Here is an 18,824-nt window from a genome sequence, read left to right on the forward strand (position 1 = left end):
TTAAAAAGTCAATCTTCTAATTAAAATACTCTGGTGTTTAAACATTTTCAGTTCAGGTTGTGTATTCAGAAGGGCTTGGGTGTGAAATCCAAAAAGCTTTTATACACCTCCTTTCATAAATTCTTAAAAATAAGGGTTGTAATACACAGGTAACCTTTACAATATCATGACTTTGGAACAGGAATGCGTGTTTTTTTAAGTGTTATTGTAATACCAAAATAGACCTATGCCAACTGTTTAAAATTCTGAATGGTTGATTGGGATTAATGTATAGCAGTTATCCAAATAAGCCCCAAATATAAGTGAAACCCATTCACGTACAGCTTGCTCTTTAGTTTGCTAAAATATATAATATAAAATAAGAGTTTCTGTAACGCAGCATATAAAATTTATGTTGAAGAGGTTAGCTAGAAAACTTTATTTTAAATAGTGGAAAGGCAAAATATAGTTTACAATACATACTGAATAAGCCAAGCAGAAGATCCATTAAAAACTGAATTTGTATGATGCATGCAAGCAGAAAAGATTAGTACAGTATCCTTCTGGTATTTTTCATTAAGACATTTCCTATTTTCTTTCATTGCAGAATGTGTAGAGATAGTTTATTACATTGAAAATCAGTTGTTTTCAAATCTTCTTGGCATTTGTCTCTCTAATGTTATTGAGACTCTGCCTTGGTCTCAGATCTTCATGTATAGTGTCAAAAAGAACACTCTCAAATCCTCAAAAAAAATGATCAAAAAGACATTTCATAAGAGGAAAAATTGTAATTGTCCTAGTTACACAATGGAAAATGACCACTAATATTGGTTGAGAGCCAGCATCTTCCAGAAGCATAATTTCATAGTGCTAAGAGTCAGAAGGGACCTAAACGGATCATCAGGTCTGACCCCCTGCCCCAGGCAGGAACGAGTGCTGGGATCATAACACTCCAGCCACATATCTATCCTGCCTTCTCTTGAAGACCCTCAAAGTAGGAGTACCACCTCCCTTGGAAGCCCATTCCAGAGCCTGGCAGCCCTAACTGTAAAGTAATGCCTCCTGATATCCAGACTGAACCTCCTCTCTAACAATATGTGGCTGTTATTCCTAGTAACCCCTGGTGGTGCCCGAGGGAGCAGAGCCTCCCCCAATTTCCGCTGGTCCCCCCCCCAGGTGATTTTGACCCAGATCCCCTTTCAGCCTTGTCTGGAACTAGGAGTGGGACTAGGCTTTTCCAAGAAAGAAAGATGTTGTGACTTTAGATTGGGTCAGGGACTTGGGAGAAGTGAGATTTGTTTTATATATCACAAATTTCTTGTCCAAAACGAAACAAGTCACTTAATATTCACTGTGTTACAGTTCTTCAGTTACTACATGCCTCATTTCACAGCACTGCTTGTGAAAATACATGTGAGGCAGAGAGCAGTAACATATGGCCCCCAAGGCTACTGCAACTGGCCCATGGAAATGGAGGACTTTCCTTGTGCCCATTCTCATGCTGGGGCTGAAGAGAGGAGCTGTGCTAGGGTTGAGAAACTTCCAGCTGTTCCACCACTGCTTCTCCCCTCCCCTCCCAACCTTCCCCAGGACTGTGGCATCGATGCAGCTTCCAGCAGGTGGAGAACTGGGGGACTCTGATTTAAGTTAAACCAGGAGCAGGTCTGGGACAGACATTGCATAAAGAGGTTTGGCCCAAATCAGTTAAGTCTGATATTACATTCAGCCAGGTGCATCTCAAACCAATTTCAGCCATTTTCAAACTGGTTTATGTGCACTGAATGTCTGTTCTGTTACAGGTTTAAACCAGTTTCTGATCACTTAAACTGGTTGATGTGTAATGTCTGTCCCTAGCCCAGTCTCAACACAGCTACCCACTGACAGGAAGTTGTGTTTGTGCCTCAGATGGATGGGGGGGGGATGTGCCCCACGCTGAGATTGGCCTTCGCCGGCCAGGGCTATGGTTTTTGCCATATTGTGTTTCATATAGCAACTGGAAGTGTGGAATGACCATCTGTTCTAATTTGTCCATCTTTGGCATTTTTATTATTTTTGTTAACTTGTATTGCTGTTGCATCTAAGGCCCCAAGCAACAGGTGATGACCCTATTGTCCTGGATACTGAACACACACAACAAAAATACTATACAGTTTTCAGAAAACTGACAATTGAAATTGGATAGATTTTGGTTGGCAATGTGGTGCTGGTGCAGTAAAAAAAGCATAAAAGTGGTGCTGTGAGCATCATTTCCACTGTTTTATTTTAAGAAAGTATTTTAATTAATTGGCCTATCTCTATGCTATGTAGGGGCAAGCAACTTTATTTTAATCCAGGTACTCCCTAAATTAGGAAACAGCTGGGACTTTGGAGTAATGTGTTCTAATATGTCTGAGGCATTTTCTCCCATCTTGTTAATCGGCAACTTTGAGAATTTGTTTTTAATGACAAAATTTAAAACGCACTTAAATGTAAGTACTTTATTCCATGTTCAAATGGGCTTGTTCCCCCTTCATTCTCCCATTGTACAATAACTGAAGCTGCCAGTTGATTCGGTCAAAGTTGGCATCCTAGAAATTGCTGTTTCAGAATTTTGCAATTTTTATGTTGTTATTATTCAGGAGTGCCTTCATGCAGCTGAAGTGATTTGGATTATTAACTATTATTTTGGTTTCTATGCTGTACCATAATGATTGGCAATGATCTGTACAGTGAATTAGTGAAGTCTAATTTCTGTAGAAATCAATGACTGTCATAAATTCTCAACTTGTTTATGGAATCAAAGCACTTGAAGTAATTTTATGTAATTGTATTTTTTTTTTTTAATGGAACAGTCATATTTCATCCATATATTTTTAACTGATAGGCATAGGCTGCGACAGAATATGAACAAATAATTCATCCTGCCTAAGGTCTAATGACCAGAGTGGAATATATAATTGAATGAATTATTTTGAAATTAACATCTTATAGTTTTAAGAATCTGTTCTTTTCTTAGAAAGCTATTCACTTTGAATGAAACAAATAAAATGATGCCCATCTTTCCCTGCCTGCTCTGCACTAACTTTTTTTCATTGCTTGCACTTTCCAGGTTTTTTTGATGCCTGGATTAATTTAATCCTCACATTGGTGGATGACATGTTCATGAAATAGACAAAAAATGTCAGTGCCAGAGAGAGCTAGGGATGGATAAAGATTTGTAGATCCGATATACAAGGGTAATCTGTTCTTAATTGGGGTTTAGTGAGGATTCCTAAACATCAGAATGTATGGCCTTTTGGTTTTCCAGGCTTCTGGCACAACAGTCAAACGTAGAAATGTTTAAATATGTGCTCAGGAAATGATGAAGTATACTAAACTTATTACTGGATATCCTGCTTTGAAAATATTGGAATCTCTAATGCATCTTCATTTCTGGATTTTTGCATAAGAAACGAGACAGTGTCTGTTAAAGGACTTTAAAAAAACAATTGAATAATAATAGTCCTGTTACATAGTAAAAAACAGAAGAAGTAAGTTGTTATAGCTAAATTACTTACATTGCTGTAACTATTGTGCAGGTTGTCCTATTACTCATCTCCCTACAGGCACTGCTTTCCAGGTTGTTCTTTCTGTTACAGTCATGCAAGTGAATCCCATTGTTTCTTTTACCCATTTTCATACCTTCTTCATCTTCTGCACAGATTTTACTAAACTGTGACACAGATTATATTTGCTCGCTGTTTTGTGTTAGGGTTAGAGGTGCTTGGTATCTAAATCTTCACATTATGCAGTTCTTATGTTAGAGGTACATAACCCAGTTATGATCTTTCTCTAAAGTTTTTTTGGCTTTCTCAAACTTTCAACAGGGAATTTAAGGTGTTGGTGAAATAGAACTATATGTGTACTTAAGGTACTCGTGTCTTAAGAAACGTTATGGGTCAGGTCCTTTTAAGCCCTTACCCAGCATCTTAAATTCCTTGCTGAAACTAAGGACTTACACAGACATACAGTTCCTCCTGAATAACCAGGAATTAAATCACTCCCAGAAGAGTTTATCCTGTGAGAGCAAATATCTGTACATGCTGTAAGTGCAAACGAATGCTGAATTGTGGCATGAATGATGTTGGCTGTGGCTTACCTGAAGGAACATGGAGTAATGGTCTCAAGTTGCAGCAAGGGAAGTTTAGATTGGATATTAGGAAAAACTTTCTCACTAGGAGAGTGGTGAAACACTGGAACAGGTTACCCGGAAAGGTGGTAGAATTTCCGTCCTTGCAGTTTTTTATGGCCTGGCTTGACAAAGCCCTGGCTAGAATGATCTAGTTGAGGATGGTCCCACTTTGAGCAGGGGGTTGGACCAGATGGCCTCCTGACGTCCCTTCCAACCCTAACTTTCTATGAAGATATCTCCTGGATATAATAGCATAATACCATGTAGTTAGTGGAGCTGCTTGAGCTGCTTGTTTCCTAGTTTAAAATGGAGAAAGAGTGGCTACCAGGTATTTTTTGGGAAGGCCTCTGGATTTTGGAATTCTTTTCTTTATTCTAAGTCAGTTGGAATGTTCCTGTATTCCCTAATGTTTTTTTCTGGGAGAGAGGTCAAGGGTGTTTTGGTGTCACTTGTTGGGTATTGTTGCTGGTGGAATCTTTACTATAATGTTGGCATATTGTTCTGTTAGAGAGCTGTTACGTTAAATGGCATCAGCAGCAGTGTCCTTTGTTCTAAAAACATTTTTTGCTTGTGTGTTCATTATTTGTACAGGTGCCGAGAGTTTGGATATGCACTTTTAATGCATTTAAAGAAATATAATAAAATAAAATTAGAGTCTGGGTTTTAGCCTTCTAAAGCTTGTCCCATTAATGTTGAATAAAAAAATAATTCTTCCCCTCAAACAGTTCTCCAGCATGTTGTTTTTTTCCAGCCTCACATTAAACCTAGTATGTGAAGACTAAAAATAATTTAACATAGAAAGTATTCTGTATTTTCTGCTTAAAAGACAACTTGGCTCAAACCACTCCTTGTAATAGATGTTATTTTCAAGAGCAAAAAATCAAGTAACTGCTACATTAGCTGTCTGGTTTTTTTTGTTTTTTTTAATGGTCATTGAATTAAGTTGGAGCTTAGTAACTGTATTTGTTCCTATTATTTTTGTTAAATAACAAGTATTTTAGCTTCAATATTATGAAAAAGCAGTACTATAAACCTTAGTGTTAATAGCTTAGTATTTTAGTCTTCCACAAATTAATGCCTGTGGTAGCTGGACGATTTTAGGCCTGTTCTTGTAAACAAGGCCTCACTGATGTGCAAGGAACAGCAACATGTGGCAAAAAGCTCCACATTAACCAAGGTAAGCAGTATAAATGGTGTATAGGAATCCCCTGTTAGACCGAAAATCTCCAGAGCCTACAAATTAAAGACCTCCAATATCATTTTTAAATAAAGCCTTTTATGTAGTATGAGAACATTTTTTCAGCTGATAATCAAATGACACTATTATGCAGACTTACTAGATTTGCAAATTTACAAGTTTTTACAAGTCAGTTGGGTCCCTTCCTCAGGAAATCAGTTTAAGTTTTTTTTTCCCTGTATTGACTCAAAGAGCCTAGTTGTCCTTAAATCCTTGTGAATATATTTGCCTTATAATTTGACGGCATTGAGTCAACACCCTTATAGGCACTGTAATGCAATAAAAAGAGAAACTGTTCAATATAGCTTCCAGTTACCTTAGGATCAGATTTGAAGAAATTGGAATGCACACAATAAAACCTGTACAAGACTTGAGTTCCATGTTGTGTTTTAAGCAATGAGCGCTTTTCAATGAAACATATTGTTTAAAACCTTTGCCTGATTTCTAATGGGCATAAAATGGTAAAAATGAAAGTAATGCATATAACTCTTAAAATATGCATTTTACATTTTTAATAACACTTTTTATGAAATTTAGCTTTGTGGAACTGAAAAATCTGATTACAAATAATGGAATGTCAGTATTGATTCAGTGCAATTCTAGTGGTTGTTTTAATGTAATGGATACTTTTGCTGCACTGCTCGGTATTAAAATTCTTTAAAACACATTCCTTTTTTAACTTGGAAAAAATACATAGAGGCAGACATATTCTGTAAGTTTTTACTTTTATTTTGTAGCAGTATTTGAATAATATTAGAATCTTCCAAGTGCAAGTTTTTGCAAGCAGAACGTTGGAGCTTGGTTCTTCCCTCAGTCTCCCACATATGGCTCCTAGAGAGTCAGTCAGAGCTGCACGTGTGTGTATCTGTGGTGGAACAGTCTTAATTTTTAAATGGCATTTATTGCATTTGACAGATCAGTGTTTATTGTAATTTATGTTAGGTGCATAAAAACACATTTTATATAATGGGTTATTTTTCATTTAGCAGGTAATTATAAAAGCTCACGGTTGTCATTCATGTATTTGTGTGAAGAAAAAGATTGTATCTATTGTAAGCATTTTAAATGAATAGCTGTTTAGACAGGTATCTAAATTTTAATGGGATCCATTATAGTAATTTCTCCATTTCTTTGAACCTTCTTACAGTTGATTTGGAGCATATGCGAACAGTGAAAGCTGACAAACACCAACGATTTTGCCAGGAAAATGGTTTCAGTAGCCATTTTGTGTCAGCCAAGACAGGCGATTCTGTAAGTAAGACAAGTATAATTTTTTTAAATTATAGGGTATGATATAGTAGTTTTACTGTCTCCAAATATCAGGTCATTAATGAATTTCAGTTACTGAAGTCGACGCATGCCTAGATTTTTTTTGGTGTAATATATTAAAACTGTGTTCTATTAATTACTGTGAAGTCTCATCTAGTTTGAAATAAGTTATTGGCTTTAATCTGTAAAGAGTTTAAGATCTTGCTACCATTTATACTGTGTCTCTTCCTCTGTAAACCAACTGATTTCTCTCTGCTGATAGTCTCTTAGTAAATAAGCGTAAGGTCACATTATCTGAATTTTCAGTAGAGGGTCCCCAGCCAAGAGGCATGCTCCCCCTGGTGGTCCATTGAAAGTTGAACTTAGTGATCTTCAGGTTTTGATGCAAAGCACATTTTCAGTCTGTGAATTGTAATGGAAGTATGGCTGGTTGAGTGATATAGAAATACATTCTGGTTTCATTGACTACAGTAGACAAAGTAAATTTACGTGCTATTGTGTTTCTTTTGTCACATACCTTTGTCAGTGGGCATGCAAAAACATTTAAATAAATGTCACATTTCACTAAATTAGTAAATTTTGTATTGCATTTAGTGTATAATTGTGTATCTATCTATATGATTGAATAACAAAAAATATTTTGTCATGTATGTTTTAAAATACTTGTCCAGAGACCATAAAAGAATATGCCACTATTAATTTCATATCCACTACCACTCACTGGTGAACGGATGCCATAAATTAATTTAAAAGGTTTATAAACGGTATTTTGTGATGTCTGTCAGTGTTCCTATTATAATACAAGTTATCAAGGGTTTTATATTTGTCCATAAACCCTGGTGTGTGTGTGTGTGTGTGTGTGTGTGTGTGTGTAATTAATAAATAAATAAATAAATATGAACTCTGCCCCAAACATGTTAAAAAAAAAAAAGTCTGAAACATGAAGCTTTTTGAGTGTAGATCCTTGGTCATATTCTATATGGTATACCCATGCTATAATTCATTCTTTTTCAGACAGGTAATGATTCCTTTTGGAGTTGATATGATGCACTATATCAGTGATAAGCAAATTAACAGTTTAAAAACTGATATTTTTAAACATTTTTGAAAGAACCTTTATACTTAATACTTGTCACTGATCTCTGAATTATAGGAGGTAATTAAGATAAGTTTTAATTGACATCTCAAAAACGTAAGGAAACTTGAACATAAAAGAATACATTACCTTGCTGTATGTGTAAGTATCTACTCTCAAGCAACAGTATTAAAGCTTTCACTCCCCTCCTAACTCTTCTTCCTAGTGAGTGTGTCTAAGCTAAACTAGGTCAGTTTTAAACATTTTAGGGTTAGTGCAACTACAGTCTGTCTGAAACAACTAATTTTTTTGGTAGGGTCCAGTAATGCACTATAGAATCACAGAAAAGCAGGGCTTGAAGAACTTCAGTAGATCATCTGGTCAACGTTTTATGTATGGTTAAAACTAAACTAATTGGCTTTGACTCGTTCAGTCAGTGTAGAGCTAGACTAACTGAAATATTGTAATAAATATTCTTGCTACTGCCCAACAGTATATGATTAAATCATAATGTAAAGGGCTGGAAGGCATCTCAGGAGGTCATCTACTCCAGTACCCTGCTGAAGGCAGGATCATCCTTGTCTAAACCATCCCAGACAAATGCTTGTCTAACCTGCACTTAAACTTTTAGTTACAAAGATTCTGCAACCTTGCTACCTAATCTCTTCCAGTGCTTAACCACCCTTCTAGTTAGACTGTTCTTCCTGTTACGTAATCTAAATTTTCCTTGTTGCAGTTTAAGCCTATTCATTATTTTACCTGTCCTGAGTGGACATAGAGAATAATAGATCACCGTCCTCTTTATAATGAACCTTTTCGTTTATGAAGCCCGTTAACAACTTGTTATTAACTCTTTCCTTAGTCTTCTCTTCCATAAAGTTAGTAATCACAGTTCTTTCAATCTTTCCTGATATATCATATTTTCTAGCTCTCTAATCCTTTTTATTCCTGTCTTCTGGACTCTTCAATTTGTCCACGTGTTTCTTCAAAGGTGGTACCCAAAAGTAGACACACTGCTCAAAGTGAGGCCTTACCAAAGCTGAATAGATTGGAAGAATGTAAGTCTCATCCTCTGTGTTGCAAAGTATACTCCTTTGGCCTGACATCTCCCAAAACCCAATTATTCAGGGATCTGTATTGGAGCTGTTGGGTAGATCTTCAGAGGGGAGTAGTTTAGGCCACTGTGGGCACATCTCCACATGCAATTAATGCACCTGAATAAACTCCAGTGCTGTTTGTGCCATCTCCTGGGTGCAGCATTTACACATGCGCCCGGGATTGCAGTACATTGAACTGGTGGGGGGGGGCACAGCGCCAGCTGGCAAAGGACCTAGGGGTGTCAGTCTGCCAGCCTGGGGCTGATCCCTCCCAGCTCAACGTGCAGCAGAGGGGCTGGCCTGAGCACAAAGGTGCTACAGTGTGGGGCTAGCTGGTAGGCGGTCTCTGCATTGTAGCACCCTTGTGCCCCAGCCAGCCTGGTCACTGTCTGTACATGCATTGAGGCAGATTAAAGTACTCTGCTGCAGGATAGTACTTATATTTGGGAGTACTATCCTTTGATGGAGTTAATTAGTTTACTCTGGCCTAATAGAGCTGCACATGGAAATGCTGATGTTTTAATGCGGAGCGAATTAGTCTGTTTTGGAGTAAACATCACATGTAGATATGCCCTGTTGGTATGAATACTGTGCAGATATGTAAAGTTCCTTGAACTGGCTTAGGATGGCTAATATGGATGCTATTGTTTGTTATATTCTAACTAGTTCTGTGCAACCAACTCAGTTACAGAAGATATGATTCCATAATGTGGACTCAGCCCAAATATCTGACTGGAAGGCAAACTTTTTTTTCTTTGTTACAGGGGTTTTGTTGCTGTATTACCTATTTTTGTTTACTGCCCCAGTTCCGATTCAGTGGCTGGCTACCCCATACCATAGATGCTTCTTAACCAGGCATTTGTTAACCAGATAACACCATTTCTTAAAAGCCTTCATGAATTTAAGACCCAGTCTTCCAAACGTTTTGGCTTATGCTTATCTTTAAATGTGGACTACTCATATGCATTAATGCTTGCAAAATGTGGATGCTAAAACCTATTGTCCTGTAGTTCAGAAACTTGTCTCAGTGGCACAAATGCACTAGTAAAATATACTTCAAATGAACTTTTGTGAATAACCTTATTCATTTACTAGATGAAGTTATTTTCAGATCAGTTTTGCACAGGCCAATTTTCACATATTTACATATTGTTTACAGTTCGGGAAAGGATTGATGTATTAAAAACTACTTTGAGCATGTCTGTTTTTAATCATTTAATTGATTTTTTTTTTTTTTTTTTTTTTTTTTTTTATGTAGGTCTTCCTGTGCTTTCAAAGAATTGCTGCTGAAATTCTTGGCATCAAATTAAACAAAGCAGAAATGGAACAATCACAGGTGATTGTCCTAATATATTGCTTTTTCATAGCTGTTTTGCTTACTGTTAAAACAATCTAAATGCAAGCAAATAATAAATTTCCCTTCAAAGTGAGCTAAATCTCATGTGCTGATTCAGTTGTGTGTTTTTTACAGCCTTTCCTGTGTATTTATTCCTCATAATTCCATAATTAGCAAAGGTAAAATTACAGAATTTATGTCATGATAAATTAGGGGAAAATTAATTGAAGACCTTTATCTTTCTTTGGAATTAAATTTAGCTATATCATATAAATTGGAACATACATGTGTGCATACCTATATATACCCCAGGTTAGTGTAAGTAGATACTTCAAACTAATGAATGAAAACTATTTAGAAGCACCAACAATATTTAAAAAGTCAATCTTCTAATTAAAATACTCTGGTGTTTAAACATTTTCAGTTCAGGTTGTGTATTCAGAAGGGCTTGGGTGTGAAATCCAAAAAGCTTTTATACACCTCCTTTCATAAATTCTTAAAAATAAGGGTTGTAATACACAGGTAACCTTTACAATATCATGACTTTGGAACAGGAATGCGTGTTTTTTTAAGTGTTATTGTAATACCAAAATAGACCTATGCCAACTGTTTAAAATTCTGAATGGTTGATTGGGATTAATGTATAGCAGTTATCCAAATAAGCCCCAAATATAAGTGAAACCCATTCACGTACAGCTTGCTCTTTAGTTTGCTAAAATATATAATATAAAATAAGAGTTTCTGTAACGCAGCATATAAAATTTATGTTGAAGAGGTTAGCTAGAAAACTTTATTTTAAATAGTGGAAAGGCAAAATATAGTTTACAATACATACTGAATAAGCCAAGCAGAAGATCCATTAAAAACTGAATTTGTATGATGCATGCAAGCAGAAAAGATTAGTACAGTATCCTTCTGGTATTTTTCATTAAGACATTTCCTATTTTCTTTCATTGCAGAATGTGTAGAGATAGTTTATTACATTGAAAATCAGTTGTTTTCAAATCTTCTTGGCATTTGTCTCTCTAATGTTATTGAGACTCTGCCTTGGTCTCAGATCTTCATGTATAGTGTCAAAAAGAACACTCTCAAATCCTCAAAAAAAATGATCAAAAAGACATTTCATAAGAGGAAAAATTGTAATTGTCCTAGTTACACAATGGAAAATGACCACTAATATTGGTTGAGAGCCAGCATCTTCCAGAAGCATAATTTCATAGTGCTAAGAGTCAGAAGGGACCTAAACGGATCATCAGGTCTGACCCCCTGCCCCAGGCAGGAACGAGTGCTGGGATCATAACACTCCAGCCACATATCTATCCTGCCTTCTCTTGAAGACCCTCAAAGTAGGAGTACCACCTCCCTTGGAAGCCCATTCCAGAGCCTGGCAGCCCTAACTGTAAAGTAATGCCTCCTGATATCCAGACTGAACCTCCTCTCTAACAATATGTGGCTGTTATTCCTAGTAACCCCTGGTGGTGCCCGAGGGAGCAGAGCCTCCCCCAATTTCCGCTGGTCCCCCCCCCAGGTGATTTTGACCCAGATCCCCTTTCAGCCTTGTCTGGAACTAGGAGTGGGACTAGGCTTTTCCAAGAAAGAAAGATGTTGTGACTTTAGATTGGGTCAGGGACTTGGGAGAAGTGAGATTTGTTTTATATATCACAAATTTCTTGTCCAAAACGAAACAAGTCACTTAATATTCACTGTGTTACAGTTCTTCAGTTACTACATGCCTCATTTCACAGCACTGCTTGTGAAAATACATGTGAGGCAGAGAGCAGTAACATATGGCCCCCAAGGCTACTGCAACTGGCCCATGGAAATGGAGGACTTTCCTTGTGCCCATTCTCATGCTGGGGCTGAAGAGAGGAGCTGTGCTAGGGTTGAGAAACTTCCAGCTGTTCCACCACTGCTTCTCCCCTCCCCTCCCAACCTTCCCCAGGACTGTGGCATCGATGCAGCTTCCAGCAGGTGGAGAACTGGGGGACTCTGATTTAAGTTAAACCAGGAGCAGGTCTGGGACAGACATTGCATAAAGAGGTTTGGCCCAAATCAGTTAAGTCTGATATTACATTCAGCCAGGTGCATCTCAAACCAATTTCAGCCATTTTCAAACTGGTTTATGTGCACTGAATGTCTGTTCTGTTACAGGTTTAAACCAGTTTCTGATCACTTAAACTGGTTGATGTGTAATGTCTGTCCCTAGCCCAGTCTCAACACAGCTACCCACTGACAGGAAGTTGTGTTTGTGCCTCAGATGGATGGGGGGGGGATGTGCCCCACGCTGAGATTGGCCTTCGCCGGCCAGGGAGTGGGGGGGCAATGGCCAGTGCCCTTCCTGAGAATGTGGGGGCACCGAGAGAAGTGCCGGCGGCACTTCTGGGTTTACCACTGACATTTCCAGTTTGCCCCACCCCCAGTTGGAACAGGCCTCCTCCCCCACCAGAGGTGGCCAGACCAAGTCCAGACAGTCAGTGCCTTGACGATTGCAGCTTCTGCCAAAGAGCAACAGATAAGAACTGCTACTGACTGCCTAAAGCCTCAGCTAGGGTGCATTTCTGTGAGGGTGAGGTCCCTTAGCCTTTCTCCACCAAGGAGTACCCACAAGGCATAGTTACTTGCATACATACGTAAAGATGCTTACTACGTCCTGTTGTTAAGAGCAGGAGAGTGGAACAGCTGTTTTAGTATCTTTCTGACTCTCAGAAGAAAGCAGATTTTTTTTAAATGTACTATGTCTAGTCTGTGTAATAACTTTAAGGTCCAATAATAGAGGTCAGATAAACCCCAAATGTGAAAAATCTGTGAGAGAGGAACTCGTGCCAAAATAGTATCATGAGAAATAGTGTAATTGGAAACCTGTTCTATTATTAATACATCTCTTCAAGATTGCTAGTTATTTTGTGTAAAAGATACCAGCATTCACAATACTAACTGTTTTCAGCTCTCCTCATTTTATACATGAGAATCACAGCTTTCATTAAAAAAGGTTCTTAAACCTCATGCTTGCAAAGAAAACCTGGGAAATGTGACTTGAGTGGTTAGAGGATAAGTAACAACAATCCCAAATGTATTATTTAGTTCAGACTTTTAATTTTTTGAACACTTGGAGTTAGTTGGCAATTCTGCAAAAACACTTGTGATGAGGGCAGTTGTTCTTGGCCACATTAAAGACGAGAGCAAAATTTCTATTGATTTTAATCTGTTCTGAAGTCTGTTCTTGCACCATAACTGCCGCCTTATCTAAAACTGAAGATACCTGCGTGTGATTGGAAAAGAGAGTGTGTTTTAAGGTGAAATTCCAAAACAAGAACATTTAATTTTTTTAACTTATTTTCAGCCCTCTAATTTTTCACTCATTTAAATCACAAGGGTCCTTTGAAATGTAGGAAATGGCTCTTTAACTAATAAAATATTTTTCTTTCAATTTTTTTTACTTGCAGTCATAGTATAAAAACTGCATGGGGTACAATTTGTTTCTTGGCATTGGCAAGGGTTAGCATTTTTGTAAGGGATATACGTTTTCACTTTAATTAAATGCCAGTTGAGCAAATTAGAGCTAGTCTCAGTCCTGTACAATAAAGTGTTTGGCAATTAAATAAGATGCGAAATTCAGAGCAACTGCACTAAATAAGGAAATGTGCAGCTCTGCTACTTGGCAGAAGCTTATTATCAGATTTGATAGTGGTAGTATCAAAATGGATCATGTGTATGCAAAAGGAGTGAGTCTAGTAGTAAAATCGCTGCAATGGTGTTTTTCTCCTTCCTTTACTGAAATTCTTTTAGAAAATCCAAGTCATTTATGTTAATCAGTCTCCTGCCACAAAGTGACTTAAACATGGGTCACTAACCTAGCTGTGTTTACATGATGGGATTTAAACCAACATTTGGGGGAACAATTAATTGCTTATTGATTGCAAGGTTTCTTTTCCTTGGCTTTAGCGTGGATCTTGGTATGAAGAAATTAAATCTGGTGAGGTCAGATAACACTGTTTAATGCTGAACCCCTACAGTGCTTTACATGGGATTTGGCAACCTTTCCCTTGATAACATTGGGTCTGAAGTTTACTAAATCATGACTGTTGTCTACCAGATAAGATAATATGAAGTTGATCAATTAAACCTTTAGCAGAGTACATCACCAGGTAATAAATCTAGATCTTGTACCTCCCAGTTCAATTACTATTGCTTGTATAACATATAATCTTTATTTACAAAGGTTATCTTCAGCAAGCAGTGTTTGTATATACTTATCACCTATATTAAATAGTGTTTCATATGTATGTATGTACGTATGTATGTATGCATGTATGTTTTTTATCCCCCTCAACTGTATATCATTTGTAACTGGAAAATATTTTGAATGTAAAAAGAAATAATATAATGATAAGAATTATATAAGAAATGCAGTGGATTTGGTCCATACAGTTTCCATAGCAATTTTTTTCTTTGATATTGCCTTTCTGGGGTTTTTTGAACATATTTATATTATTTTTTTTATCCCTTTAGAAAAAACATTGCATTTTATTCTGAAATATTTAATTGGGTTTTTTTAACAAGGAAAGTTGAGAAGATTTTTGTTTTTGTTTTTATTAAAGGTAAATATTTGGCAAAGAATTGTCAAGGCAGTTGTTTAATATGTATTTCATGTCATTAGAAGTTTACCATAAAATTCAAATATGCTTTTTCTAAGTCTCCTTTTGCAAAGTATAAGTGCCAGTCATTTCACTGCAAAAACACTTTTTCAGGATTTACAAATGACTAAGAAAAGTTTGCATGTAAAACAAACATACAAACTCAGAGCACCTGGATATGAGGCTTGTGTTAACTTTATTATTTTGGACCAGTAATGATACCACAGTAATTATATAGTGAGCATGATCCACAGGTGGCTTTAGTAGAGTTGTGGATAGGAGACAGATCTACAAACATTGAATTATACACAAAGAAAGAAAGTTTGTCATCTTTTTCTCCTTTTTAGTTCCCTTTCTTTTTCATCCTGCCACTACTATTACTTCATACATTTTTATTGGTTCCTCTTGTTGATTAGTTTCATACTGGTTTTTAGAAAAAACATAATTGATAAAGCTGAGAACCAACTCTTGACTCCAGCTATGTAACTATCTACTACATATATTTCTCTTTAGCAGCGGGGATAGAAACATACTTCTTGTTCAACTGGTTTGCTTTTGTGCTATCACTTGTCATTCCTTCTTTTTCAGCTATTGATGTCTTCATTTTCTCCTTTTCTTTTGTTTCTCATTCTTCTTGCTTTCTGTCTGTTATACTGATTCGTGGTTGACAGCATGTTGTCAGGGCAGAAATAGTGAAGTATCCTGAAGATAACCAACAGAACACTACCAACTGTCAAAGTAAAGTCTGTTCAGTGCAGTAGTCCAAGTATTACGGTAAAAAAGATGCATTTTTTTTCCAAGTTATGTTGCTTTCCTGTGATGTCGTGATTATGACACTGAATATCACTCTAAATACATAGTACGTTTCATAAATATAATAATATGTTACATATCAATTCAGAACTGTTACAAATATTGAATTTCCAACACTGAATGTTAAAAGTCCACCTGACCGAATGGGCCATTGGGTAATCACAGCATGCAAGGGAGTGGTGTACCCATTATCATTAGCCTTCTTTCTGTCTTAGCGTGAATGACAAACTGCCATTTACAGTTGGGTCAATTGGGGACAGCCTATTCGATGAGTTAAGAGCTGGTCTTGAATTTATGCATCCAGAACTGTAGCAAGATGGCTTACAGGGGTGGACAGTTATTTGGGCTAGAGAGCCACTTGGGGAGTTTTGGTGAACTGTCATGAGCCAGGTTAGCACCACCCCCACATCTTCCCCAGCCCTGCAACAGCTCACCAAAACTCCAAGTGGTGCTGCCCCAGAGCCTGACCCCATGCTATCACCACCTGGCAATCCTGGGATCTCCATGGAGATTGACACAAGCAGGGCTCACTCATTTGGGTGAGGGCCATGGGCAGGTGGGGAATGGCATCCAGAAGTGGGATGGACAGGGGCTGGAGCAGGGCCGGGGATGGGATCAAGATCATGGGGCAGTGACGGGGTGGGACCAGGGCCTGGAGCAGAGCCATGATCTACTCCCTGTTTGTCCCTGCTCACAGAAATGGCACCCGTTGCAGGTGTCAGCTTAGCCCCAGGCCTTGGCCCCATGATGCTGATCCCAGCCCTGGTCCCACCCACCTTTCCTGTTCCCAAACACTACTCCCCACCTGCCCACAGCTCCAGCCTCTCCGTCCAGCCGAGCACACTTTGCCCATATGGGTCCTGGGCTGGTCTCCATGGAGACTCTGCCCACCCACTCTGTCAAGTACCCCCAGCAGTGGGTGCAAGGCAGATGGGCCAGGGTGCCTGGACAGTGGGGCCAGGTCCTGTGGCAGGGGCAGAGACTGACAGTGGCAGCTGGTGGAAGATGCTGATGTGGGTGTTGTGAGGAAGTGAGTGGGTACCATGCTGTCCCAGCCCCACGGTGTGCCCAGAGACAGTGGAACCAAATGCACATGCCACGGCCGGGGCTGCCCCCATACCTGGGCCTGGCAGGACCAAGGGACCCACCATAGGCCAAATTAAAATCCCTTGGTGGGCTGGATCTAGCCTGTGGGCCATATTTTGTCCACCCCTGGCTTAACTGCTCTGTCCCTACACCCATATTAATAATATAATATTGCATATAAATGTTTTGACAAGACATTAAAAAGCTGGGTAGTCAGAATAGTACATAGTTGGCTCATTTGGTCACTGAATGGTTCCAGATATGGAAATAAGTGGTCTCCCTTTGCTACCAAACTTTGAAAATCTATTCCTCTTGCATATATGTGTTCTAACTGGCTAAAATAGCTGTCAATAGTAATATCAAGAAATATCACGGACCAGTTAGAATGGGACTCTGCTCAAAGGTTATTGTTTTAGGTACAATGTAAGTATATTTTAATGTATAAATATAGAATCTGTTCTGTATAGAATTTCTTTTGTAAGGATATTGTGATGGGGCTCTCAGTCAATAACACATTCTATAATCACAGGTTTCCTAAATAGAATAGAAGTATCTTTGAGCCTCAGATAAACAGTGTAACAAACACATGTTTGCAGTACATCATATGGGGTGATACAATTTGTGCACACTTAGTGTTTATATTCCTTCATTTTGGTCTTTAAGCGTTCTGCCTATCTATGCAATTGGTATTAATAATAATTAGCCCCTGACAAGTCTTGATACGTGAAACCAGGGAAAGAATACTACACAATGTCTGTTTCACAGATTCATTCTTTATTGGTACTAGCAAACATGTTGGTAAAGTATCTGTGTTCTAGGAAAGGAGACATTCATTAAGGAAATTGCCATGTTCAGTGTTTTAGCAGCACTTCAAACACAGTTTGCTTCTCATATCTTGATAATCATTGTGTTCTCTTTTATGACAGCGGGTGGTGAAGGCAGATATTGTCAACTACAGTCAGGAGCCTGTGACAAGAACTGTTAACCCTCCTAGAAGCTCAATGTGTGCAATTCAGTGAACATATTTTCCTTTGTATTGATACCTTTGGCAGTCCTTCCAGCCTTGCACAGGCCCAGGGCTTGCCAGGAACTTTGTTTTAACAGTGACCATCGCTGTAGTGCAGTTAGAGGTTTCAAAAACTTGCTACACCATTGTGTGTTGAAAAGCAGCAGGCAGTTTCTTTGACTGGCAAAGATTCAAATGTTGGACCACACACTTTGAAAAATTAAGATCTCTGTTCCTCTGAATTATATTCCAATGAAGCAGTATAACTATGTACAAACATGTTCTCCATTTGACTGATGTTGCAGTAAAATTTGAATTGGAATACCTGTATTCAAAATAGTTTTAACAACATTTCTGCTGAAAGATTCCTTGCCAAAGCATTTTGTCGTCTTTTCTGTGATCTGAATTGATGCTTAACAAAATGTAACTTGGAGAAACTATTGTCAGATTAACATTTTGAGCCAGTAATATATTTTATCTAGGAATAATTTGGAAAGTATTCCATTGTTTATATATAGTGCAAAAATGTATAAACTGTATCTATTAAGCAACAATGCTTGAAATAAACCTGTAATATGAAAATATTTGCAATTCTGACGTCTCAATTTGTTCCCATTGCTGCTTGAAGGGTCCTAGTATCGAATGTACCTTTCTTGTGCATTTTATTACTATATCAATGTCCTTTCATATGTTAGACGAAATGCATATATGCTTTCATGAATATATATAAGCTTCAATCAGCAGTTTGGTCGGTTGATGATGACTGATCTATTCAGCACACATTAGGAAGTGTTGATTGATCAATTAAGATCAGTCATTTTTGGCTGGTTAGTAACCCTCAGTAATGTTACACTCTTTGATAGGAGGCATTGGGTTTGGAAAACACTTTTTTTTTTTTTTTTTTTTTTTCCCTACTACCCAATTTCAGTGGAACTTCTGGTTTGTTCAGAGTAAGAGGTGAACAAAAAGTTAAGCCATTCAGTCCTGTCCTGTCTGTGATCAGCACATTTCTTCTCTGTACTTTTGAACAGCATATATTTCTAGAGAGTTTTTCTTCAGTTATACAGTGATCTCTGGGCATATCTGAATTGGGAACCCAAAGAGGAGTGTGTGGACAAATGTATATTTCAGCCATTCTAAAG

The 18,824-nt window shown here is 37.9% G+C and overlaps 1 protein-coding gene across 1 annotated transcript in view; it reads left to right on the plus strand.

Annotated features, from left to right (window-relative positions):
* RAB28 (RAB28, member RAS oncogene family) overlaps positions 1–18,256 on the plus strand; it is a 117,551-nt gene extending 99,295 nt beyond the window's left edge. Inside the window, exon 7 of the mRNA XM_006016765.3 lies at positions 17,603–18,256. Coding sequence (XP_006016827.1) covers positions 17,603–17,695 — 93 coding nt within the window. The 3' untranslated portion in view covers positions 17,696–18,256. The remainder of the gene's footprint in view (positions 1–17,602) is intronic.
* The last annotated feature ends 568 nt before the right edge of the window (positions 18,257–18,824 follow it).

This window comes from Alligator sinensis, unplaced genomic scaffold (assembly GCF_000455745.1).
Source record: "Alligator sinensis unplaced genomic scaffold, ASM45574v1 scaffold104_1, whole genome shotgun sequence".
Lineage (NCBI taxonomy): Eukaryota > Metazoa > Chordata > Crocodylia > Alligatoridae > Alligator > Alligator sinensis.